General features: G+C 39.9%; 1 protein-coding gene and 1 pseudogene across 1 annotated transcript in view; both read left to right on the top strand.

The window, feature by feature from the left end:
* Positions 1-1,000: 1,000 nt before the first annotated feature.
* Positions 1,001-10,008, top strand: LOC134867464 (protocadherin-1-like; annotated as a pseudogene).
* A 4,360-nt stretch (positions 10,009-14,368) lies between these two features.
* The window catches only part of LOC134867257 (collagen alpha-2(V) chain-like), a 42,280-nt gene continuing 29,086 nt past the window's right edge, over positions 14,369-27,562 (top strand). The window contains 1 exon segment of the mRNA XM_063887686.1: positions 14,369-14,626. Within this exon segment, the coding sequence (XP_063743756.1) occupies positions 14,548-14,626 (79 nt within the window). The 5' untranslated portion in view covers positions 14,369-14,547.

Raw genomic sequence — 27,562 nt, 5'->3', positions numbered from 1 at the left:
TTCAAATGTGATTTTTGCAACCCGAGGTGGTGACTATGTTAGTTCTTGGTTATGGATGGCTACTTTGTCCAAGGTGAGATTGCTGACAGCGCTCTAGCTGGAGAAGCTGTTTATTGCAATATTCTGGCAGGCGTAGCCTTGGAGACTCAAGACACTGATAATTATTTCCAGTCTCTGTTTCGTTCCAAAGCTAAGGTTATTTGGGATCAAAGAGTGACCTGATATCTGAAAGCACATAATGTACAGTTGAAGCATGAGTTGTCTTTTTGTGCATCAGCCCCAAAACACAACACACATATGTTTAAATAAAGAACATGGTAATTTAAAGCATAACGCCTTTTTAAAAAATGCTGCATGTACCATTGCTTTAGTCCTCCATTAGAGCCATTGTAACATCATAATGGAGGAGGGGAATATGTTGAGCACAGTTTTAGAATAACTAAAAACAAAGCCAATAGGAGGAGTTTATCACTGGAGATGGAGGAGTGAAATGGGGGAGGATTCCAGTGTTACCATTGTACACGTTTTGTTAACTATTTCCTCCCACAGCAGCTTTATCAAGAAAAACATTTGGATGCTGGCTCTCACTAAAGTAGAACAGGGTCATCCTGAAACTTATTTGTAACACCAGTGCTCTAGTTAGAAAAAGCCCACCCGAGAGGTTTGTCTCAGAATGGGAAACAAAAAAATGAGAGAAAGCTGCAGCGAGAGCAAAGCTCTGATCATTGAGAAAGAAGCAAAGATAACTGCAAACAAAAAGATATGTTACAAAAAGAAAAAAGACCAATAGTTTACATGATTACACAAATAATTTGTTTGGAAGTTATAGTTTTACTTTTAAGATTACATTTATTTTGCTTGACTTTTTTTTCTCTTAAACTCGTATTTCTTTTTGATACTGAGAAAGTTTTGTTTGAGTTTTTTGACCCAAAACTGATTCCATAGTACCGTGGTAACATTGTGGATTACAGCAGAAACCAGAAACACACCACACCTCGAGAAGGAAAAGTCGCAGCTATAAAGCCTGCCAGTTGGTTTTCTTCACAAGACCAAGGGAATATGTACTTACTGTCAAAGTGTCAGTGGAGTTGTTTTAATTGATTGACAGCCCCTTGAAAAAGCACTAAAGACACATTTTTTCCCTGCTGACTGAATGCTGGATAACGAAGCTGTTGATGTGAGTTCCTTGCCTTTATGTTAATTTAGGGTTCAGCAAGTATTGTGCCAGGTATTTAGTAGCTTAACCCGAAATAAAAGAGACAACATTTTAACAGAAATACTCTTTGTCATTTTACTGGTAGATCTTCTGATGACCTAATGGAACTAAATGTAAGACTAGTGTTGCTATGGGTCCTGGTGCTGCACTGTGGCTCTGCTGAAGGCAGTTTCCTGTACAGTGTCCAGGAGGAGCAGGCCCCCAACACTCTGATTGATAGCTTGGCAGCAGACCAGGGCCTGCCAGACTTGGGCCATCTCTACAAGCTGGAGTTCGGGGCCCCCTACATATGTGTTCATGTAAAGACAGGGGGACATTTTCACCAAAGAGATTCCCATTGACAGAGAGACCCTGAGGGGATTATAGGATGTATCGAGGTACAGGACATCAATGACAACACTCCACATTTTCCCTCTTCTGTGCTCATCATCTCAGTCCCTGAAAACACAATCATGGGGGTTGTTACGTGCCGGGCAGGCTGTACTTTTGTTTCTTGCCTCCTGCTCTTTCTCTACTCCCTGTCATTCGCTACAGCTAATCAGCAGCTGATCAGTACCTGCCTGGGCATCTCTGACTGATGACTGATTGGCTCCTCCCACCCTCAGCTGACCAATCAGCACCCAGGACCAGCCATAAAGGAGACAACCAGGAAGCCTTCTCGGGGGTCTCACTGCTGGGCCTGCTGCTGACTGGAGAGCCTCAATTTGACTGCGTGTTAAATTACTGTGACAATCGTGTATCCTGTGCTATATGTTGTGACTGTGTGTGTGTGGTGGGAGGTGGAGGAGTTAGGTAAGTTTGGGGTTCCCTTTACATCTCATCACGTAGATAACATATGTTAGAGACACTAGGTTAGCGGATTGTTGCCACCCCTGTATTTTGCTTTGTCCACTTATTAGTAGTTCAGGAAGTGAGGGTTTTTGTTTGAGTTTGTTTCAGAAGAGATGTAGGGATAGGCCTGGTTTTTGTTATATTTATTTCTTTTATTTGGCACAATCTCCCTTGTCTCCTCCTCCTCCTCACCTGAAGAACAGTTGTTGTTCATTCTTTAGTTATTAGAAATAAACATTGTCTGTCTACATTTAATCTGACTTGCTCATTAATTGGTGGTCGTGTGTTACTGTCTCCAGGTCCCCTAGACTTTAGTGGGGACGTAACAGGGGTGCTATTCTCCATACCTCTGGCTACTGACAGGGACTCAGAGAGGAATGGGGTGGCGGATTATTCTCTGACTGCAGGGCCAGATGCAGCAACCCTATTTGGTTTACAGGTTGCCCAGCTTATTGTCCTGGGCAACCTAGTTTGCGAGTTGAAGGATTCCTATGACCTCACCATCAAGGTGAAGGATGGAAGAAATCCACAGCGACACAGCAGTGCTCTGCTGAGAGTGGTAGTCACTGATGCCAATGACAACTCTCCCAAGTTTGAAAGCCCAACGTATGAGGTGGAAGTATCCGAAAACAGCCCAATGGGGCACTCTGTTTTGCAGGTAAGATTTGGCACCAAATAAGCTTGACTTCAAGAACTTAATTTAATTCAAACTGCAGTCTGAAGGAAAAGTACAATTGCAAAGAAAATTGTTTCTGCTGCTTGATGTACTACTTGAATCATATATTCAGCAAGTAAACACAGACTCAAAGAAAGAAACTTACAAAATTCTTCAACACATTGTATATCCAGGTAATAAGCGCATTTTGTTTTTGGTGCTATCATACTGGCCTGAAAATATTAAATGACTGTAGTCAAATAGTATTAGGATTGTCCTTGTCATGAAAGACAAAGCAGCCTCTATATTTTGCCATTTGGTTCTTTGTGAATCTTTTCTCTTGCCTATTTCTATAATAAAAGGAAGGGAGGGGGCATAACCATGAAAAGCACAGAGGAAGGGCAATAATAAAACATGCCTAAATAAAGCTGTTCACTTGCTTTGCTTTGAAGTGATCAGGCAGCTGTTGATTTTCATTCATTCATTGACCAATCATTTGTAGAGAAAATCTTACAGTGACTTCCTTTAATCCTAACCACACAGCGCTCCACATAAATCATGCCTTTAACCACAGAATTCCTTTCATTGCAGGTCATAGCGAATGACTCTGACATGGGCCCTAATGGAGAAATTGAGCACACCCTTCACCAAGCAGCAGACTCAGTGCCGCATCTTTGACCAGTCCACCGGCGTCATCTACGTCAAAGGACCCCTGGACAGGGAAGAAATAAGCAGGTTGTCCTTCTATGTGGTGGCGAGGGATAAGGGTCAACAACCTAAAAGCTCAAAGACATTTATAACAATTGAGGTGACTGAGCAAAATGACAACGCTCCAGTTGCGGGGCTAGGGGAATTGGTCTTGTGACACACAGCGAAGGAGTGGCCAACCTTTCAGAGGACATGCCAGTTGGAACAGCTGTTGCTTTAGTGTAAATGTGTAGTGAAATTGTGGTTGTTGATTCTGGAAATCTGGCACTCACTGGCACAAATTCTCTGAAGGTGCAGGTTACTGATTTGAATGACAACTCACCAATATTCTCCTCAACATTGATTGAGGTAGATTTTGCAGAAGGAAACCAACCAGGGGAGAACGTATTGGATGTCATAGTTTCAGATGCTGGCAGTGGCACTAACGCTGAACTCCTTTATAATATTGTTGCAGACTCATTCATCCAAGGGTTGCCGGTTCAAGTCCCCGAACCGACTTGAAATATGGAAAGTGGACTGCTACTTGGAGAGGCCCGAGTTCACCTCCTGGGCCCTGTTGTGGTGTCCAGTGCCTTGCTCAAGGGCATTCTGGGGTTGCAAATGTGTCCTCTACACCCCCAGAATGCAGAGGACAAATTTCACTGTGTGTGCTGTGCTGTGTGCATGTGTGTGACCAATAAAGAGGGTTTCATCCTCCGATTCTAATTCTAAAGTCAAGTCGAGTTGAGTGTGTGGTCAAATGTTGCACATGATATTGATTTAACAACAAAAACCTCTTATTTATCCAACAGTAGGATGCCAGGCTCCAACAAAGCGCACATGTAAACTATGAGTGTTTGAGTATATTTAACCTATATATCCTAATCCCAAACACCCAGGGAATAATGGTGGAGGGAGTGCCCTCCAAGCCTTGGAACCTAACAACTGAAGGGGTGTGAAGGAGGTGGTTTTGGTGGAAAACACTGCGTTACTCAGGCACTATGACGCTAATGTAAAAACATCGCCCAAAACCATATAATCCTTTAAAACAGCCAGGTTAATGTGGTCTCAGAGACACTTTGTGTGTCATAGCTCTAGCAACATTCACTGTTACCTTTTGAGTCCTAGGGGTGTACGAATCCTGTGAAATATTTTGCTTTTACTTACAGTATGTGATTCGGAAATGATCAAAAGAGTGGAATTGTAACAGGAAAATATTATACTCACATACATACTTTATTAGTATCATTGTGTGATTAATTTTTTCTAATGTTTATCTCTATTTATGGCTTTCACTTCTTTGCTAAGCTTGGGAAAATTCCTTATTATGAAGATGTGTTGCAATGTTGTTAGTTACACTCAATGTGCACCAACAGTATGACCTTCAACTTCTGTTGAACTGAGAACATCCTGATACCTCCCTAAACTTCCAGAATGCTCCTTTCATTTTTGCCATGGTTGACCCCCCCTTTCTCCTCTCTCTGTGTTTAAATATGCAAACTCTATTTTTCGTCTTTCACTCTGCAGACACTTAGCTCTCTGTATGACTGACTAAGCTTTCTTGCAATAAATAAAATATGAGAAAGACAGTTGAATGGTTTGATTATGTATCCACATTTGATAAATATATTCTCACCACAAAATAATGACATCACTATGTTACACTTGTGCTTCTATTGGCTAGCGCTCCAACACATTGTACATGATAGGCTAATGGGTGGGACATCTTTAAGTGGTTGACCAATCACAACAGAGTAGACTGGCTTACCAATATACTATGCTGTAGCATAGGCTGTATGAGAACAATAAAGCACATTTTGAACATTAAAGCATGTAAACGAGTCACAGTAGAAGCAATAAAAAATAATTATATATATATATATATGAACCTAAAAAATTACAATAACTGGGCCCTTTTAAACCATGTTACCAATTAACTCCAAGTAACATTGGTAGCAGAGTAGTAGACTAGTTTCTGCAGAAATTGTAACAAAAAAAAACCATCTACAGTCTTTTTTACGTTCCTCTTATTGTTCTATCATTGTGAACTGAAATCCTATAAAAGCATGAATTAGAACAATCATGTTATCATTAGAGGTCGGGGAGGAGAAACTACTTGCAAACACAGCACGTAATATTAAGAGATTTCCAACCACTCTAGGTAACAGGAAGTATTGACCCGAAATGCTCCCAGTAAAATAAAACCTCCAACTAGACGGGATGATCAACTTGGTGAGGACAAGAGAGACAGCAGAGAGACAAATGACTTCAATTAACTGCCTTTCCCCATTATAATGATAGAACCTTTGAACTTAACATAAGGATTGATTCCAGTTGCACCTCACTGTTGAATGATTAGAATTGGCCCATACATTTATAATAATTAAACAATTATTATTTATAGTAAATACATAATTTATTGTATATAAATAAAAGAATAGTTTATTTTTATATAATTTATAATAAACAATCTTTATAATAAACATTCATAATTTTCAATAATTATAAAATGATTATTTATAATAAATAATGAATGTATTATTTATTAAAACCAATCATATTCAACCACTAATAGAAACACGTAAAATACCATGTTAAGGTCAATTTATAACAGATAAAGCAAATAATTTGCGATTAATCGCGATTACTCACAAGTTAACTGTGGACAATCAAGCGGTTAATCGCAATTAAATATTTTAATCGATCCAGAGCCCTAATAATAAATGACAAAGTTTTTGTTAGTAGACAAAGGGTAAATGTCACAGCTGTAGTCAAAAATAAATAACCTTTTAGCATTGTATCTTAGATAATACTAACATGAAATAAGCTCTAAAAACAGCCTCTCAAACTATTTGCTAACAATGAAAGACATTAACAATGCTAACGTTAATGGCTACTGTGCAAGTTTAGCTAGTTTTCTTGGGTTATTATTATTGTAAATTTGTAATCTGATGGTTTTATACCAATAGGTTGGTTTCACGTGACGTCACATTGCTGCATCGCGAGAGCGCAAAATTCTGATGGAGGGCAGGAAGTGATGTAGCTTCTGCCATCCGAAAAAATGCCCATGTTTTGTGAGGTTTACGGCTGCTCCAATCGTTCTAACCGAGAAAAGGAAAAGGGGTTTTATAGAGTACCAAAGATTGTCGTTCACAAAGGTGAGAAATGTAAAAAGCTCTCAGAACAACGCCGTAAAAAGTGGATGTTAAACCTACGTCTGCGGTCGGGAGGAGCAGAGTCTGCTAATGCCTGTGTCTGCAGCGACCACTTCGTCAGAGCTATGTTAGCTAGCTAACTTGGTTTTTGTGGCTGTGTTTATATAGCATTAGGTTGTGTAGAAGTGTTCTTTCATTTAAAGTCCAGGAGTAGATAAAAGAAAACAAAGTGAAGCTCCTCATATAAGTTTCAAAAGGAGTATTTAATAAAATGATGCGGCAGTAGGTTTTACAAAAGTTTCACAGCTGTGGCTCAATAGCTCGGAACACGCTTCCACAGGCCACAGATGAGTAGGAGCTCATAAGTATATAGCTTTCTGGCGGTGAGCGGACAAAAAGAGATCGATTTTACAATACAAACATCTTTTGTACTACTATCCCTTTCCGGTCATAAAAATAAACAACTTCAAAATAAGACCAGCTCCGGTCTCGTCTTCTCTCATTGGTTGGTGGCATGGGGCTGGATCCTGTTGGCCCCTTATCGTCACATGGGTGTTTCCCGGTCTCTTCTATTGGCTTACGTCGTCGGGGGCGGGTCATCCTATGACGTCACCGCCGCCATCTGTTGGCGTAGTCGTGAAGCTTCCACGTAGGATATTCTATTGTGCAATCCTTCTGAGGTTTATCAGTTATTAAACACGCAATAGTATTATTGCAGCATCAATGAGTGAGAGGTAGAGGTGGTGTGTTTAGTATGTAAATCCACGTGTCCTTCTCCCTCTACTCATATATACAATACAATATTAGCTACATGCTATCTGAGGCTAAAACCAACATCCGGTTACAAAATAAAGTTTCAAAATAAAACGGTTTTCAAAATAAGACAGTGTTGTAGTTACACATGATATTGATTATTATTTCTTACAGTTGTCCTTAAATGCTCATTTACTTAGTAATGATTATTACGTTGTCGGTAGTCTAATATGGACTTCTTGGGACTTTTTAGGCTGCCCTAGCGCATTGAGTGACGTTGAGTCGGTAGACTGGACTCGTGATTGTCAGAAATTCTATGCAAACCTCGAATTAGGTTTTCACACACGTTCGTGTACAATCGCAGTAGTATCCTACGGATGGATGAGAGGGAACGATCATAGGCTTGTCTTACACGATGGATGTTTTTGGTCGTCCACTCCTCCCTTCATCCAACACTGTCCCTGTCTCCATAAATGTCCTGTTGGCATGCACGAACTGACAGACGTCACGGCGGATGTCTTCCATACTTAATCCTGTAGATTCGCTGAGTCTGCGTATCCGATTTTGTTTCAATAAACCACAATACTCATTGAAATACACAAATGCAATGTGATTAAACATGTTGATAAACACTGAACACATAGAAAAAATCTGATTAACATTCCTCAACTGCTTTTGTAATACATTTTTTTAAATTGTAAAGAGACTTTGTGGACACCCTGTAATTGGACCAGAGAACTTGCATGTTTGTAAAAAGGTTGTCAAAAAGATAACTTCACAAAAATTCATATAATTCATATTCACAAATTAACAAATTATGCCCCCCACTGCTATATTGCAGGCTATGCAGATGCCGGATGCCAGACTGAGCTAACGATGGATGACATCGAGAAGATGGAGGATGTTCTGAGACAGAACACAACAGAGTTGGGAGATCTTCGGACCAAGGCACTGGACACACAGTTCAACCAGGAGTCCTTTGAAAAAAACGAGGACAAGACAAAGTTCTACACGGGGCTCTCCAACTTCTTAGTTTTAATTCAGGTTTTCGAGCTGTGCGAGCCCTACATCACCTGTGGACCCATGTCTGTGCTGTCTAAATTTAAACAGTTCATTTTAGTTTTGCTGAGAATAAATCTTCCGCTGAAAGATTTAGCTTTCAGGTTCAAGATCTCTCTGCCCACTGCTTCTAGAGTTTGGCATAACGTAATTAACATGCTTCTTGAAAGGTTAGAATTTCAAATTGAGTGGCCAGAGCGACATGTACTTCAAGCTACAATGCCAATGGGATTCAGACAGGCATTTGGACGTAGAGTTGCTGTGATAGTTTCAAAGTTTGTATTGAGAGGCCCTCTAATTTACTAGCCCAAGCACAAACGTGGTCCAACTACAAGCATCAGGATACTGTAAAATGATCTGATTGGTGTTGCACCCCAAGGCTATGTCACTTACATATCTTGTGCCTGGGGAGGGAGAGTCAGTGATAAACAGATCACAATAGAGAGTGGCCTCCTAAAATAACTGTTACCTGGAGATATTGTCCTTGCAGACCGTGGGTTCAATATTGGCGATAGTGTGGGATTTTACTGTGCTTCATTACAGATAAACAGCTATCAGCGAGGTGTCAGAAGCTAGAAAAAATAGCTAATTTGCGTATTCATGTTGAGAGAGAGTCATATGTTTAGTCAGAAGGAAATACTAGATTCTGCAAAGCAGGGCTATGCCCATAGAGCACATGACAACAAAACCAGGTGAGGCACTAGCATTGATTGACAAGATTGGGGTTATTTGCTGTGTCTTGTCTAATCTTTCGGAGTCTGTCGTCCCATTGGAGTAAGGAGGAGGGAAGAGGGGGGAGGAGAAGATAGGTGCAGGTGCTCCAGACATGTTGGTCTGGAGCACCTGCTAGGCTCACAGGAGGGGGGAAGGGGAGGAGTATAGTAGTAGTGTCCGGTACCTGATCCCTGCTGCTTGACTCTGATGATGATGATAAGTAGGAGGACAGGGTGGAGTAGTAGTAGTACATGAGCCCTGACACACATCAGTCTGTAAATATGTTTTCAAATGTAATATTTTTCTCCACTAGTCCAATTGTACTGGTGATATGTATTATATATAAAGAAATGGTTTCTAATCTATTATTGCACCAAGTTCTTGTAGTTATTATAACAATTGTTGAAAATCTAATCTTGTAAATAAACCACCATGTATTATTCTGTCCTCTCAATGGCATTTTATCTTTTCAGTAAACATCTTCCAAATTGTGTAGTAACAATACTCAAAATGTCATCTTGTGTCATACAACAGTATTGATATAACAGCAATATATCACAGCCCACTTTCAAGAGTGCCTGGACCTAAGTTCATATCCTTCCATCACATTACACATGTACGTTTGTAACTTGCTGTCCCAGTATTTCTGGAAGTATACTGTTTCTAAAAAAGCACTCAACTTTAGGAATCACATCACCCCAAAATTCAAGATCAGGCAAAATCCTTTCAACAAAAATGTCATTGCGGTTCCACACAACAAAGTCACCGTACTCAGCGTCTACAATGTGAGGCTGTGCCTGAACTTGGTAGTAGTAGTCATGACTCCGGTCCAGCGTGACATTATCCCCATCATTGATGAGGCAGAAGCCCTTTCCCTCAGCACACAAGCGCAGATTGGCCTCATCTTGGTGAGAGTGTCGGCACTAAAATCACAGTGAGAAGGTCATGTGAACAATAGATTAGCAAAGATATTTTCTGCCTTTTTGCTCAGTTCACTGATTCTTATGAAAAGAGGACACTAATAGTGTTACCTATGGCCCGAACTCGCCTCCACCTGCCAAGAATGAATACAAGTCAAGTCCGAGTCCTCCAAGCTCGAGTGTGAGTCCTCGACTCGAGTACTACAACACTGACACTAGTTAGTGTTGTAGTGCTCGAGTCCAGGACTCGGACTTGACTCAGACTCGAGCATTCTCTTCTTTGGTGACTCGTGACTTGACTCAGACTTGAGCTCTGGGGACTTGAGACTCGACTCGGACTCGAGATTTAGGGACTTGACTACGACAGAGACTGTAATATTACCTTAATCTCGCAGATGCCAGTTCCGTGACAGTCACAAGTGACAATCCCATCAGGGGAGGACCCCATGTATGGCCACTTGGGGTTCAGCCAGAGACCACTGTCCATACATGACAAGCGTGCATGCTCCCGACCCGTCAGCTTCTCATACGCTTGTGCTTCATGTTTGCATCTATAACTGTTAACAGTATACATGCAAAACATGAAAAGGAAATTATTACTTAGTATTGGATGTGTAGAGCCAGTTCAGTGATTTAAATGCCATTACCCTAACCCCTATACTTAGTCCTACTCCTGCATGTGTTTCATGTTTGTTGACATTATAGCCGCTACTGCTAGCTATCTAACAAACACTCACCCTGGCGAAGACCAAACAATAATCATCGTGGAGCCGTTTTGTACCGAGGTTGTGGACCCACCCGCTGACAAAAAAGTTATGTGCCTCCAGACTTTTATAGGTTTGCATCTGCTGTTTGGTGTAGTAGGGTGTCTGAAGGACCAGATAGTTTGTGATAACAGCCTCGATTGACGGCAAATCTTTAGGTTCTGTCCAAAACTCAATCATCTTATGAGATACCGGTCACGTCCAACATATTTGTTAATTAATTGCTTGTATCTTTGTCTTGAAACTGGATCTAAATCTGTACAATACGAACTCTGCAACGGTTTCCTCCATAAACGTATTCTCCATTTTTACTTCCTGCCCTCCATTTGAAATCACGCCACCTTCGCGCGTATTATAACCACGTGACTGAAACCCAGCTATTGGCTGCTAGTTTCTGAGATTTCCATGCTCACTTACAATTGATTACAGGGCCTTAGTTACACTTTTAAGCGTCACCTGTTTTCTCTGTACTCTGCCAGCAAAGAAGACTAATTAGCCAGGACCTATATTGAATTTTTTATTTGGGTTACAAAGTTATTGACAGTGTTGTTGTTTTTTTTTTGTAGCAGGTTGACTCTGGATGACTCACAGGTTCTGAATCCAAAGAGAAGACGCAGGTTAGTGTTTGAATTAACAATAAATGGGAAAGGTTTTGTTAGCTTAAATGTCACAACTGTAGGTGCAACTAAATTACCTTCTAGCATTTTACCTTAGCGAACACATCTAGCTGCATTTCTGCAGCTGTGTTTTTCTACTCAACTAGAAGTATGTTTTTTTTAAGTCCTCTTGCAGAAATAGTTTGGGAATAAATGTAATTAGACTTAATTAAATTACACTTTGTAAGTTTCTGTTTAATGTAGGTTCACCACAGTTTATGTTAATATTCAATGTTATTAAGTTTAAAATGGCATATATATTAAATTCAATAAGGATTATGTGATGAAAAATGAACTTTTACAGAGTACAAAACCGTGTCCTCAAATTAATTTGGCTGTAGACTGTCTTTTCTTTTATCTTGAGAGGTAACTACATGAATAAACGAAGATTAAGAGTCATTTATTTTACTTCAGTGACTCAATGATTTTACTATTTTCCCACATGGATAACTTATACCTTGTCACATAATGAAACCTGTACCATTTCATTCATTCCAAACAAAATAAGTCCAGTCAAATAAGGTAAAAAACGTTGAGATGTATTAAAGCAGGAAGTACAAATGAATGCTTATCTCCAGATCCCCGGTAATCTGAATCAAAATAATCCTTCTTTCTTGAATAACTGTAAGTGATGACAGCCTAATGTTGATAACTGTGCCTTTATGTAAGAGGAAACCAGGAGTTGTAGATTGATTTGCTGCCTATCAGATGGGGATCGCCCTGTTGATGCACACTCTCATGCAAAAATGTTGCTTTATGAACAACGTTTGCTAGTATTCATCTTGCATGTTGTCCTAGCAGTAACAATGATGTGACTACTGTTTTTATGGGATCTGCTGACAAGAAAAGTACCATAGGATATCACCATTTTGGTATTTTAAGAAAACTGTTAAGACTTCCTGGTTGAAATACAGCAGTCCTTACAAGAAGCACACATATCCAGGAAGATGGATGCAGTGTTCTTTTGTTTACTTTTCAACAAATCTGTTACAAATCTACTTTGTATACAGACCAGGGGGACACAACACAAATTGATTCCCAGAGAACCTTTCCTGTTTTTGGCAACATTCTCTACAATGACAGAATGCTTGGCAAACTGGCAGTGTCCTGATGCTTCCTTTTTTTTCCACCAATGTTTCCACGGTAAACACATTGAATGCTTCTTGTGAGTCTTGTTAAGAGGAACTCTGAGTTGGCGGACCTGGTTTGTGGGCAGGGCCAACAAGAAAACAGCTGTCTAACTCATTAGCTATAGTCTCTTGAACCCCCCTCTCTTTCTAGACACACACTCGCACACACACACACCCTGTTTGATGGAAAGCCAATAACACAATGCTTTTAGCACCTTGTGAACACGGCAAACAGCTGTTTCCTGTCACACACTTCAGGGTTAGTTTTGTGTGCAACCTGGTATCACCAAATGGTGTATGATAAACAATCAAACATTTTTGACCCCAGCTGATGATGTAGTATAAAGAGCAAAACATTCCATGAAAGGGAGGAGGACTGGATTGATGGATGGCTCACTGTTGGTGTTCAATGTGCCCAAGTTATGTAATGAACTTATTTTAATCAACCAAAACCTTTATATGTTTTAAACTGCAGCAATGCAGCCGTATGTGAATATTAGCGTTGACTACTTAAAATATAATCATTGCAAATAGATTTAAATCTGTATTTAGAGATATTTATTAAACTACATGTTCAACCAGTTTGTTTAACTATAAATTACAGCTAAAACATACAGGTTTGAACGTTTGGCTTTAAATGTTAAGCATTGGTAATATGTTTGTATCCTCCTGACCATGATTCAACACGACTGAATGAGACAGTGAGAAACTGCTCTGTAGGGAATCCTTCCACCGGTCTTTTTTTCCCCTCCTACATTTATTTTCCAATAGATGAATCAATGGCTTGTCTGCAGAGCATCTCAGTGACTTAGAGAACTGAAGTAGAAACAGATTCCTTCTTGTCTTTTGGGAGGAGAAGGAATGGCTCATCATTCCAAGTAGTCTCACTTGTCAGAGGCGGGGTCAAATTAGGAGTTGAATCTATAAATGTTATGTGTCTGCCTTAATCTGGCATCATGATTGGACTTCTGATGACATGATATGTGTTGGAAATGTGAGATGTGTTGAAAATCTGCTTTTTTCATATTACGGTATGTAAGGGTTCAGTTTAAGAACTTTACACAAACTAACACTGTGTATCAGACAAATCTCTGCTACTTTTGCCTTTGCAGTAGGTATCCAAACTGTTGCACTCTAATCAGATTCAAAACTGGTATTAGCACTCTGTAGATTCCATGTTGTCGCCATAAATCAAGAGGTGTTGTTGACCTCAGATTTCTCTCTAAATTTACACTCCCCATCTTGACCACCTGCAAGTCGTGACCACCCACAGTGACCGTCACACACAGTTTCACTTTGCTTTTTGTCTACTTTTCTGCACTTCACTGGTAGCTAAAGAGATGCTACAGAATCAAAAAAATAAGAAGAAATTAACAGACAAGCTTGTATGTTCAAATTACTGCACTACGATTTCTCTTCAGAAAAGAGTTGTTATAAACTCTATTCTTGCTTTTAATTGGCCAGTAAAAAAGGATTCTGATCTTACTGTGGGTCTTGTTTGGTGCCCCAGAGACGGCAATAAAACAGCAGTTTTATGATCTTACTTAGCAACCACTTCTAAAAAGAGTCAAAAAATCAGTGACACCTAAAGACAAGCCACAGTCTTTTTTCCTTATCTGCTCCCTTGCATCTTTTACTGTTTTCTAAATGAATACTAATACATTGTGAGATAACTAGATGGAAAAAAATGCTGGAAAGTACGAGAACTTGTGAACATGGGTGTAGTTCTCCCACAGCCACAAAAAGCCTGTGAGAGGATGGTTATGGGAGAGGGCTGACAAAAGGGGGAGGAAAATTAGGCTGGCCAGCATTCTTCTCATTTAAAGCTGTAACTACACAAAAAAGCACTCACGCAGTCGGGGCTGGGTCTGCTTGCTGCTTACAAGGAGAGCTACTCTTGAATTCATGGTGGTGCAGTGATAACCTGAACATTTTTTATTTTTCGTTTTCATTCTTTTTCCTTTTGCTTTACGCACAAGAAAGGCTCATGTCTCTTTTATAGACATAATGGGCTTTGTGCATTTAAGGACTTTCCTTTTTCTGGTCGTCTCCGTCGCTCAGGTTTTGATTGTTACATGTCAAGACGGTAAGTGAACTCATCTGCTGTTTATTTTAACACCTAAATGTGTTGAGTATAATGTGTGAAGGTGGCTGACGGTTGCCCTTTGAATGGACTGAACATTGTCTTGGATTGGTAAGCATTTGGATTTTCAATTTGATATTTGTGCCAGTTTGCTCTTGATTAAAGCAGAACTTATTCTTGATAAGACCTTTTGTTAGATATTGTTAACTTCCTATGCCAAGCATTGTCTTTTTGGATAAAGTCACTTCTCCTCCAATTGCAACTTTATTTTTTTGTAAAGAATAGTGGCACAACAGCTGGAAATGTAGTTACTGCACGGAACATGTGTGTAAGATCTTTGGTAGAGATGATTGAGACAAAACCTGCATAGTTATTGAAGACTAGCTTAGTGAAGATTTAAAAGAGATAATGCCAGCTCTTATGTGGATTATCTGCAATAGGTGAACAACCCCTTTGTGTTCGGAACAGTCCTGTGGACATCTGTCAGTGATTGCAAGTGATGTCACCCTCAGGCACTGAAAATGTGTAGTGGAGGGGAAATGAGCACCTTTGCGGTTTTGCATTACTTTTGGACTACTTCACCACTTTGGAACATTCATTAAGTGTTACCACAGCCGTTTTCTTCCCCTTCGGACTTACATTGAACATCTGCAAAAAGGATTTCAGCACCAGAGCTTGCGCGCCTCTGACGGAACACATACTGCTTGTTAATACAGGCCAGATGTGAGGAGACATTGGAAGAGAGATGCTGTTGGATTCTCTGACTCACTCTGTGCTGCTGAGGTCTTCAGTTGGCAACACACAGAGCTGGAACACCTGAGTGTTCTTGTTTTACTTGAACTGTGCTTCCCCCTTTTTTTCCCCAACTGAATGTTTGATCTGGTGTGTCGTCACACGGACTGTGTTGTTTCTACGTATGATGTCACAATGATCACTGGAAAGTTAATTTGATTGGCCCCTAATGAAGAGTTGAGTTGAGTAGTGCAGTACAGACAATAACTGTTTATTCTTTTTTAAAGCTATGGATACCTCTGGATAATTAAAGTTTTCTTTGACATTATATCATCAACTCAAATAAGTTGGCTTTACTCCTTAAATTCACATTAAGCAGAGACAGCTGTGTGATAGTGTGGCATCAGATAGAGCACCACCCTGTGGTGAAAGCAGCTAAGGGCCCAAAACATCTCTCATACTGTAAGCACACATTTATTGGCTAGAAAAAGTATTTTTGTCACTGCCTTTCTGTTTTGTTCCAACATATCCTCAACTCTGCTAATGCTGGACTGAACAAATAGGGCAACACTACAGTTACATTAGTTTCCCCTGAATATATGGGCATTTACTAAGCTCTAAAAGGAACATGTGACTGTCATGATGAGGAAAATTACTTTATGTTAATCTATGTTTGTCTATTATTTAGTTTTAATCAGTTTTCCAAATGCCTGTGTCTCTCTATGTTAGTTCATGTGTAACAGCACAGTGATCTTGCACATTTCTTTCCATGGAACAGTGGTGGGTGAGGCGATTGCCTTTCGAGCGAATAAAAACAGTGGAAAGTTCATGGTTTGGTAGACGAAGGGAAAATGCGGTTCACCACTACTTTGAAACAATGAGTGTGTGTGTGAGAGGGGGACTTTTCAGATAGTTTTTTTTCAAAATGACCAGTTAGTGTTTTATTGAATGTTTTGATACTTTTCAATAAAAGAAATTGCGTCATCAAGGGAAATGTATTTTCTCTTTGATAGTCTTTGACGTAATATAAGTCAATGGAAGTTCCTGCAGTGAGTAGGATGGATAGGCCAAACAAACATGATACTTTGAGCTTTTTGCTGTTGTGTGTCCAGAAGCTAAAAGACATCAGTGACTTATTTTTAGTTCCGATCTTCTCCTTAACCCTAATAATTAATCTTGTTAAATTTTAAACCACGTGTCAAAAACGTTGAATGTTATCCCGGAGGAATGCTAATGCTAAGCTAACCACCAATGAGGGCCGATGAGAACATCATATGACACAATCAATCGTACACCTCCGAAACAATGCTTAAAATAAAGTAGTACTGGGGTATTATATGCCTATGGCTACAAATAATAGCTTTCCTCCATTTAATTAGGACTTTTATGTGGAAAGTTGTTAAATGTTGATCAAACTAAGTAATTGCAAGCAGGCTCAATCCCGAAGTAAACTATTAACACAATTAGAGAAAAAAGCAAAAGTCCAAGGTTATTGTAAAGAAATCTGAATATTAAGACTTTCGTGGGATTTATTAAATCAAGTATGGTTCTTTTGAAGACTGAGAACATCTTTAAAACAAATGTTGATTTTTATTTTTTTACTCAATGCAGTTATGCAGCTCAAAATGAAAGTCATATGGCGGGCTGCACATGTGCGGAAAGTCTGCATGCAAAAGGACATTAGTTGGCAAGTGAGATCAAGGAGCAGACTTCAGGCTTCAAGCAGTTGGAAATGGTGACGCCAGAACAGATTAACAGGAAAATAATGTGCATCCTTCACTGAAAACCTATGACCTGTAAATGGAGAAGCAGATGTATTAAAATCATATTTGGACAAAAGTCTACCAATGTGAACATGGAAAAAGAAAAAGACTACTGCATTAGATAACTCACTCCCATAATAAAAAAGAAAACAGGAAACTAGCCCACAGTTTCATCCTGAAAAGTGTGTGTGTGTGTGTGTGTGTGTGTGTGTGTGTGTGTGTGTGTGTGTGTGTGTGTGTGTGTGTGTGTGTGTGTGTGTGTGTGTGTGTGTGTGTGTGTGTGTGTGTGTGTGTGTGTGTGTGTGTGTGTGTTGAACATTGCTCCTCCCAGACGCTGACATAGCTGTAAAACATCTTCAAAGATGCCACTTAGCGCCGTGCATCAAAGAGTAAGTCTTAGTTACACCAGTGGATTACTTCAGTTAGCACTAACATTCATCTTGGTTTTCTAATCTTCACACAGCCTGAAAACGTAAATCAACTCAAAATGTGTTTCCCTCTGTGTGAGAAACACGTGAACAGAAAGCAAATATCAGCTTTTCCAAATGAACAAAAACCTTCATGAGGTCACCCCGTCTTCCAAATTGGTTCCAGTTGTTGTTGCCACATCACTGACATCGCAACAAATGGGCTGTTTTCTACCAAAGCTGAAACGTCCAAACATGTGAATTCAACCAGGTCCACAGACGGCCCTGATTAGAAACACATGGCACATTTTTGAGCTATGACTTGATTACACGCCTCTTTTCACCCAGAGTTTAAGGGGGATGGGCTCACCGGATTGTACTTTGGCTTGAGTTACACGCTGAGAAGATAACGTTTTTACAGTGGTCTGATATATAGCGCCTGGTGGCCAAGTTCGGGATGTCTCGGTGGCACAGACGAAGGAGTTGATTGATTCTCAATACAGATTGTGCCTGGAGGACTGCTCCATGGGAACCGCTTATAAACCAAATTATTGCAGTCAGCAAATGGAGGCTTGGGGTGGGGGGATGACTTCCAGATGTTAAAATAGTTGCTTTGGCAGTGTTTGGAATATAGTTTTTTTTTTAAAACAGCTTAGCCTTAAGATATAGTTGGAAATGGAGGACAGTAACTGGCTGATGCAAGACATACGGTGTCTATATTTCTTTACGTTGAGGTGACAGTGTATACAACTGGCTCATGGTTTGCCTAAACAGTTTTCCCCTGTAACTTTACTCCTCCGCAGGTTCAAGTTAAAGTAACTATTTGTTCGAAAGCCATGCAATTACAGCTCCCCTCGGACAGACTTCCTGGTCCTTGATTGGCACTTAGTTACCTCTGCCCTGTCATCCTCTCAGCCTGTCCGTGTGGGAGGATGACAGGACACAATGTAAACACAGAAGGGGAAGTGTTTCCCGAGCGCTACAATTCTCTTTATTTCATTCTAATTAAGAATGTGCCAAAACTGCTTCTCATACTAGTTACATTGAAGATATTTGACCCTTCTTTTGAATGTCACAAAACCTAAATAAAACACATTTGCAGGTTAACATCTGTGCTGTCAATCAATGTTTAAAGAAGTTTATAATTTAAGGCGCCAACTACAGATTTGATTGGGCTTTTCATTATTTTCATTTTAGAAAAACTTTGAATTGAGAGGTTTCAAAAAAGAAGGCATATTGGAGGCAACAGGGCCTGAAAAAATGCTATCCCGTTGCATCATGGGAAATGCAGGACCTAGTGTTTTGGTAGCTTGCCCTAAAGTTATAAACGGATATCTTAGATGCTGATAGTTCAATGTCCTCCGTTGAAAAACATTTGTACTCATTTGTATCATCTTATTAAGGCTCACATTATCTCTCCTAACAATTAAAAAGTAATAATATCCATCCCGAAAAACAAACATGACCGCCAAGCCTTTGAAAAGAACCGTTCTCCTGTAGCGGGAGTGTTGATACAGCTGCTTGTAGTTTCTTCAGGAGATCAGGAGGACTCTTGCCCTTTGGAGCTTATCCTCTGCAGGTTGGCAGGCCTTAGTGTAATATAGCACTCCCTCTGAACATGGTCTCTCTCTCTCCCCTGGTGACTTTTACAAAGGCTGCGGTAATTGCTTCAAATCTTCCAATTTCACGAGAAGTTAGGTCCCATCTGGTCTCCCTCTCTCTGTGGTCAAGTGCTTTAGGCCAGCTAATGATTCAGCAGAAATAGATTATTTTCAGTGATTTTCCCATTACGTTATTGTCAGTAATAACCAAACGATATCATGCATTTCCTTTCATGACAAAGCTGTTGAGAATTTACCTATAGTAGGAGCGTATTTGCTTTGGAAATAATGGCATTTTAATAACAAGAAACACCCGAGATGTGGCCTGCTCCTCATAAATTCTTCAAAAATACAAACAAGTCCGACTCTCAAGCATCACTGGCCCGTACGCCACAACATGGTGTCTGTCAGCCATAATTGCAGGTTGTGGTCTGACCTAAATTCTAAGTTGTAGCTAGGTTGTGTATATTACATGTGCAGTGGGTGAACGAGTGGAGCTGCTGTACATGGGTGACAAGGGTTAGCAATGTGGCCTGAGTTATGTTTAGACTCTTTACAACTTGTTGGACAGCTGATTGACTCTATGGTGAACGCCTCATATAAGTGTGGTGAAATGCCTCGGGGCCAGTTTTGTATGCAGGTGGTCCATTTGTAGTGGAGCTCAAGCAGATGTGTTGACAGTACTGCAGTCCATTAAAGGTATACAGTAGACTGTTTGTAGTTGATTCGTTGTTAGTTAGGAACCACAGTACCTATGTGATTTTAACCAAGAGGTAACATAATCAGCAAGCTCTGACATGCTGTATTTGTCAGAAACCAATAAAACTGTCAATTTGTTATACTCAAACACATTTTCTTCTAGTTTCTATGGAAAAAAATGTGATAAAAATGGAAATAACCCAAGTTATAAATTATTGGGCTTGTCTTAAACCCCAAGAAATTCTTAGTCGACTAGCCTTCGATACGATAAGTTGATTTACTCGTCCCTCCACAAAGAACACCTGAATCTTGAGTCTACCACAGATTATCTCATAAGTAACTTAAAGCATTTAAAACAATTAAAACTTTACTAAGCCACTCGTGAACTTCATAGAGGATAGGCTATTTAGAATAAAGAGCAAATAAAGTCTGAGTATAGAGGTCAATGAGGATGGAAGCATTGAAGGATGTCATGTTGTATGAGGATGCTGTTTTGCTTAATGTTGCCTGAGTTGGACCACATGTTGGATTCCCCTGTCAGGACTGGTCTTTATATTATCCAACACATCAATGGAATACAGTCTTAAACAAAGAGGATCTGTGACAAAATAAATCATTATGAAAAACGTGCAAAGGTTTTCCATTGCACCATCCAGGATTACCTCCATGTTCATGAGGAAAATGCATTAGCTGAAGTAGAGTTTCTTCCAACACACCTAGCTCTGGAGTCTTAACCACACAACACTGCCAGAACTCAACAGAACGGATGATGTTTCGCAAAAATGTCATCTACTACTAAACTCATATCGTGTGCAAAGCAGATACATGTTTTAGCTGAGAACAGCATCACATCTGAGGGCACAAAGTGAATAAAAGTGCCGAAAAATACTTTTTTTAGCAATTTATTAGATCGTGGCCTGGTTTCCAAATCTTTGGCATTGTTCATTCAGATTCCTATGTGACCATCTCAAAAGATGTTCAGTTTAGAAGTAAGTCATTCAGTAGAGAGAAGGGTGCATTCTTTAACACAATGTGAGTCTGTGCTGCCCTTAACTTTACTGGCCGCAATGTCCAGTCAGTGTTCCCAGACAAACACCTCTCACACAGATCCAGACCAATGGAAACGTCTACTTGTAGCCGATGACTCATGGCTGCCATTGAACCTAGATGATGTCACCAAAGGGGTAAAACCCTGCTGCAGAGAAAAAAGTGTGTTTGAGAATGTGTTAAACTGGCAAAGCTACGTGTATTTGGTGATCATCATTAGTTTGTATTTAAATTGCAAGCTTGAAGAAAGTCCGGAAATAGAGGTCGGACTTTCCCACAAGTGGCCGTCTTTGGTTGCGCCATGTAGCTTAAAAATGACACAAACAAAGTTGTTCTTGGCAAAATCATAATATCTTTTTCTAAACCAACCAAAAGTTTGGCTGCTTAGAAATAACCAAGTTCGCTACCTTTCTGTTTGGTTTTGTTTCAGTTTACAGTCTTAACTGCATGTTTAAAACTGCAGCTGTATTCTTGGGGAAAATACATTTAAATACGAACGTAATTGAAATTGCAATTTAGTTGTTTGTAAACTTAATTTTGTAGAAGACATAGTTTTCATACATCAAGAGACGGTACTGCCCTAACTTGTAACTCTTTACACTACATTGTGGAAAGTTAAGAATAACCATTTCAAATTCTGGCATTTATAGTCCCCTATCTTTAAAATATAATCCACATGAATGACATCAAACCCTAGCACTTTGTGCTTTTGTAAATATACTAAGGAATTAAAGCAAAGCCACATGGGTTTTCTTAAGACACAGTATCCTGCACACTAACCTTGTAATTACTCCATACTTTATTCTCTCAGGCTTTACTTAATCAGCCTCTCCGACACATGCCTCAGGTTTATGTTGTTCACCATGCCAGGCTTTATTTACCTGGGCTAAATTGATGCTCTAAGTACAGACTTTGCGTCTTGATTTCTATTTAATCTCTTTCCCTCTCTTGTTTTCTAAGCCTTTCACTGATCTGGCCTGCTATTTAGGGGCTTCAGCTTTAAACATGGGATAAAAACAGAGCGTCATTTTATCATAATTGCATATCTATTACGAGAGGGCTGCAGCCAGAGGCGAAAGAACAAAGAGCTGGAAGAGAAATGAGGAGGAGAAGAAGGAGAAGGAGGAGGAGGACAGAGAGGAATCAGGGCAGGGGAAGATCTACAATGGGGGAGTGGAGGGGGAGAGAAACAGGAGTGAGAATGCGGCGGGGGTGGGAGACGCGGCAGTGAGGGAAGCCCAGAGGATTGTTTGGGACACGTCATTTAAGGGAAAATACTTCTCTGTAGACTCACCCTGTACCCCCTGCACATCGCAGTACACTGGTCCCACTCCAGCACAGGAAATCATGTGGAATTTCCTGTGGAAGATCATCTGTTCCTGCTCTGGTTGTTGTCACTAACAACCATTTGATTCACAGTCAAATGAGAGAACACTTGAGATTAAAACATTGTTTTATTCAGATTATTGTTTGCCTTTGTACAGTACCCCCTTCATTAATAGTTGAGGGACATATGTATGTATATGGATGTTTATATACATTCGATCAGCAGGCTTTCTTTCTTTCTTGAGCCCTTTGGAGCCTTTTCCGAATCTGCCTTTGGGAGGACATGTTTAGGATTCAGCCAGCTGCTGATGACATGTTGAATAAAGTATGCAGCTGTTACTGATGGAGGGGCGGAGTTCAAGTAAACAAACTGCTGCACATCGGCCAATAAATAATCCTCCGTTTGACATGACATTGCAAATACAGTCTCAAGATGCTGGTTAAAGAGTGCTCCACTATTCCCCTCATACTTCTATCTTGAGGGGAACTTAGACCTGTGTTTGTGTGTGTGTGTGTGTGTGTGTGTGTGTGTGTGTGTGTGTGTGTGTGTGTGTGTGTGTGTGTGTGTGTGTGTGTGTGTGTGTGTGTGTGTGACAAATTAGGGAGTCCAATTTATTTGTAGTAGATTTTAACACAACACAAAATGCAAAATTGTATTTCATCATTTTTCATTTCTGAAGTCACAAAGCCGTAAGTCAGACTAGTCCATGTTATGTTGCAATTTAAAATTGTATTTAACAGCTTATAAAATTATCTTAAAAAAACATTGTGTGACTATGGAGTAGGAAGTTGCAAATATTTTAGGAATGTGCACTTATTGAGAGAGAAAAAGGTTATTCCCTTAGATCAAAGCGTAAAAAAATCTACAACAACCAGAATACATTGGGCTCTTAAACGCTGCTATCAACACCAGATGGCGTTGCTTGGCTTTTGGCTGATGCAACCTCTTTTGATAAGGATACTTTCCATTTGTGCAACATATACACCTCTAGTGACTTTTAAAACATCACCAGTTGTTGAGGTGAATGCCTATTTTGTGCACTGGTGCAACCTTTTCCAAAGTGTTGTACTCAGACATTCTTTACCTGACCTACTCTTCTGAGCTCAGATGCATCATATCAGTTCACCTCTGACCTCCTCTCCTGTCTGTCTGTTTCTGCCTCCAGCATTTACAAAAATGCAGGCTGCAGTTAACTTCAAGGGGCTCCATTTAGCAATAAAGAGAAAGTGTGATAAATACCGTGTGTCCCCTGGGGCTCCAGCATGAGTGATGTCACCACACAAAGGGGCCTCACAGTGTCGATCCACTCTCAGGTTTGACTCTGTGCTCATTTATCTGACCAGTGTTACCCAACTGCAGAGCCGAACAGTTTATCCCAGAATAAGGATCAGTGTTACTAGCAGTCCCATGCGGTTTGAGGAGAGGAAGCCTTCATGTTTAGTAACACTCAGCAGACTGTAGCTATCACAGCTGATAAAAAACAGGAAATTATTAAATGATGCTTCACTTAGATATTTAACAACTAGTCGCAGATTCATTTCCTGTCAATGTACTGACCACTTTAAGGAATGTGAGCTTTAAATTTGATTCAAATTCGGCTTAAAAACTCATTTTAATCCATTATTGGGATGGATATGGGACACAGTGTCCCTGATACTACCACTGCCCAAACGGTTATCGCTATGTGTTTTAGTTACAATGAAAAGACTCTAATTTCTGTTAGAATATTAAACCATGTGTAGGGTAATAGGGGCTCTAGTTCACCTGGAGTTAAGTCATGGTTTCCATTTCAGAGTTGCTGCTGGGCTTACGCCAACTCAAGCTTTTCTGCTAATGTTTTGAGGAATCTTTGGCCTTAACATCTGCTCACAAAATGTTTTCTCCACAGAAAGTCAGACTGTGCTTCTACAAACTTCTCCATAACGTCAGCTCTGTGCTTGAGTTTCAGACAATTGCAAAAAAAAGTTCTGCTTTAAACATCTTTGTTTTGTAAAATAAGAGAAAATCAATTACAACATTCATGGAGGAAGTCATTACTGTCACGTTTAATTCATTTTACAATGTAAGGAAGATAATTAAAGGGGCCCTATTATCCCCTTTTCAGGTTCATATTTGTATGTTGTGCCTCTACTGTGACATGTTTATATGCTTTAATGTTCAAAAAGTGCATTAGCCTTTCATGTACAATGTGCTGGAGCGCTAACCAATGGAAGCATGCATCACATATTGATTTCACTATGTTACAGAGGTAAACAAAGGAGTCCAATGGAGGCGTTTCAGGCAGGTGGGGGTTTGTTGGAGAGAAACTCCCTCTGGAGGGAGCACAGGGATTGTAGCCTTTGCAGACCATTGACATGCACCAAACTCATAGAACACACTATAGTAAAGGGCAAACCTCAAAACTAATAATAGTTTTAACTTTAAGCGTGTGTGTCTGTGTGTCTGTGTGTCTGTGTGTCTGTCTGTCTGTGTGTCTGTCTGTCTGTCTGTGTGTCTGTCTGTGTGTCTGTGTGTCTGTCTGTGTGTCTGTGTGTCTGTGTGTCTGTCTGTCTGTCTGTCTGTCTGTCTGTCTGTCTGTCTGTCTGTCTGTCTGTCTGTCTGTCTGTCTGTCTGTCTGTCTGTCTGTCTGTCTGTCTGTCTGTGCCCGTACGTCCGTGTGAATACTTATAGCTTTTTGTACTAATTCCTCATAATAATCCTTATTGTTGTTGCAGACATTCTCGATAAAGCAACAGCTAAAGTCACAGTAATGTCAAGCTTGTGACCTCAGACCATGCAATCTAGTTAAAAGTATAAATATATATCTTTTAAAGTCTTCTGCCTGTCGCAGCCTAGCCATTGCATCACTTCTCGGAGCTGTTAGAAAAACACAACGGAAAATCAGAGACAAAGAACAGAGCACTAAAGGGGAAAACAGAGGAGTGTGGAGGAAAAGTCCAGAAAGCAGCCTGCGTGCTTTGATAGGGATAAGAGGGAAGGAAAAAGAGATTTGAGAGCTTGACGGGGATATGAGAAAACGCAGGCTAATGCAAAAAGAAAGAGTGGGATTTAAAACGGAGCCTCCGGCGGCCATTTGGTTTGCAGAGTGGAAGCAGCATCCTGCAAATGCTGCAGCTCTGAGGTCAGACAAAATGAGGAGGCAGTAAATCTCTGCAGCCTTCGGGCCTGCTCCCCTCCATTTAAATGATACGCTTCATGAAGCGACTCAAGATCGTTCCCAACCAGAAGAACAGTCGGACATGTTTATCCCATCATCTGCATTAAGATTCTGAGAAATGTTCCTAAATAAAAAGTGTCTCTTACATTTTCGTCTGTGGCCATATGCTGTACAGAAATCTGAAAGGCGATTTGATGTATTGTACTTTATTTTAAGATTTTATGTTCACACCTTTTACCTCACTATACTATTTTACATATTTGAGTTACTTACACATGAAATATATAAGAAATATATAAAAATATGCAAAAACTGTATGTTTCTTAGCTTGCCCTTGAACCATTTCAAAAAGTACATTTGCAGAACTTTTATTTGTCAGTTTTAGTGCAAAAATGTAAAAACAATATGGTTCCAACTTAGTCATTGTGAAGTTTTGCTAGTTATCTTTTGATAAAATCTTTGATTGTAGTTCTGTTTTTTTCTTTCTGCATTGAGTATGTTTACTTTTAATCCTCTAATTAATAAAAAGTAGTTAAAATAGGTAAGCACTACTTTCAGCGAATGCTTAATTATTTGTACTGTGTGTATTTTCACTTAATAGCATGTTCGATGCAGCACTTTGACTTGTACTATTTGCAGTGTGGTTTGAATACTTCAGTACTTAAAGCCCTGAACACTTCCTCCTCCACTGCAATACTTAATTAAGATGTTGCTGTGGTATTGATTTGAAGCCACAGCACTCAGTGGGGGAATAGATAGAAACATGTTGTGTTAATGTTACTGCCTGTGATTGTGATTCTGTACTCACATATTCAGAGAGACAGAGGAAGAGACGTTCTGTCTGCACACTGAGGCAGAAACCAGATGTGATGAGAGCTGCAGACAGTGCGGTTAACAGAGCAGAGCATGCATTTTATTTATTCAAACTGTTGAGCAACCTCAATCACAAAAACACATTTACTCATTTATTGTCTAGCCATGCATATCATTTTAGAATTTAGGCTAAGGTGATGATATCTCTAAAATGTGTCCCATGTGCATACCATTTATCAGGATAATTAGCATAGCATGCAGTCAGCAGGGACTACTTCTTTTGTGGAAAAGAGCTCAAATTAAAACAGTTTACAGTGAGCTCTGTCACACACCTAAAAAAAACGTTTCCATGCTTTGAATTCAGCACAGTACACCATTTAGTACATACAAACTACAATTCCCAAGTAATGTATTTTCCACCAGGGTGTGCACAGCTGCATACTGCCAATGATAAGATTACTGTTGTTGGGTTTGGCCTGCCTGTCCAGTGTTGAATCATGTGTACGCTGATGAAGATCTGAGAGCTCAAATTAGGAAAACTGAATCACAGTGTGCAGCTTCTTCTTCTATGGTAAGACAGACATTACAAAGTTAATGCTTGTCCCTGAGATCAAGCAATCACATTACATTGAGGGTTTGTAACTTTTTGCCACTGATATAAAATAATCATTATAACCTAAATGGTTTTTACTTATAAAATTGGTTGTGAAAAAAGTTGTAGTAGTTGTGAGGAACTCTCAGTGGATAAAGCATGAGGGCATGATGTTAAAGAGACATGCTTGTAGTCCAGAAACATCTATTGTCTCTGCCCACATCTTCAGGTATTATATTTCCCTGCCATTTGTTCCTAAAATACATATGCCTGAAACCCTAGTCTTCATGGTCTTGCTCTGTGTCTCAGCCACATGGCTCTCCTATTCACAGTTTATGCTTCACATCTGGCGGTGTGCTCAGTTGATGTGAATCACCGGGGTGCTCTGACCTCCTGTATATGTTACCGCTCTGCTCTGCTCAACTGGAATGTGTGATGTCACATTTTCCTCTGCTGCAGATCTGCTTTGACTTGCCTAATGTCATACTGTTAATTGATAAAGAATTAAGACATTAGCAATGTTCATAGAGTGAGTACATTTAGTTTTCACTGATCATGTAGCATGGGACTTTCTGTGTGTGATAAGGAGCACCAACAGGAAATGTCTCAGAGTTTACTCTGTTTGATCATATGGAGCTGATGGCTGGCTGGCTATTGACTGATTCAGTGGTTTTATACATATTTTTTGCAGATACATACTGTATTTTTATTCAATCAAGTTTATCACATGAAGTAAAGATTATAAAGGTGGTGTATTAAAATTGAGCAAGGACAGGAAAATGCACATTAAAAAAAATGGTT

This window comes from Eleginops maclovinus, chromosome 7, assembly GCF_036324505.1.
Source record: "Eleginops maclovinus isolate JMC-PN-2008 ecotype Puerto Natales chromosome 7, JC_Emac_rtc_rv5, whole genome shotgun sequence".
Taxonomy (NCBI): Eukaryota; Metazoa; Chordata; class Actinopteri; order Perciformes; family Eleginopidae; genus Eleginops; species Eleginops maclovinus.
The sequence above is the reverse complement of the archived record's forward strand: the minus strand, read 5'-3'. Positions and strand labels throughout refer to the sequence as shown.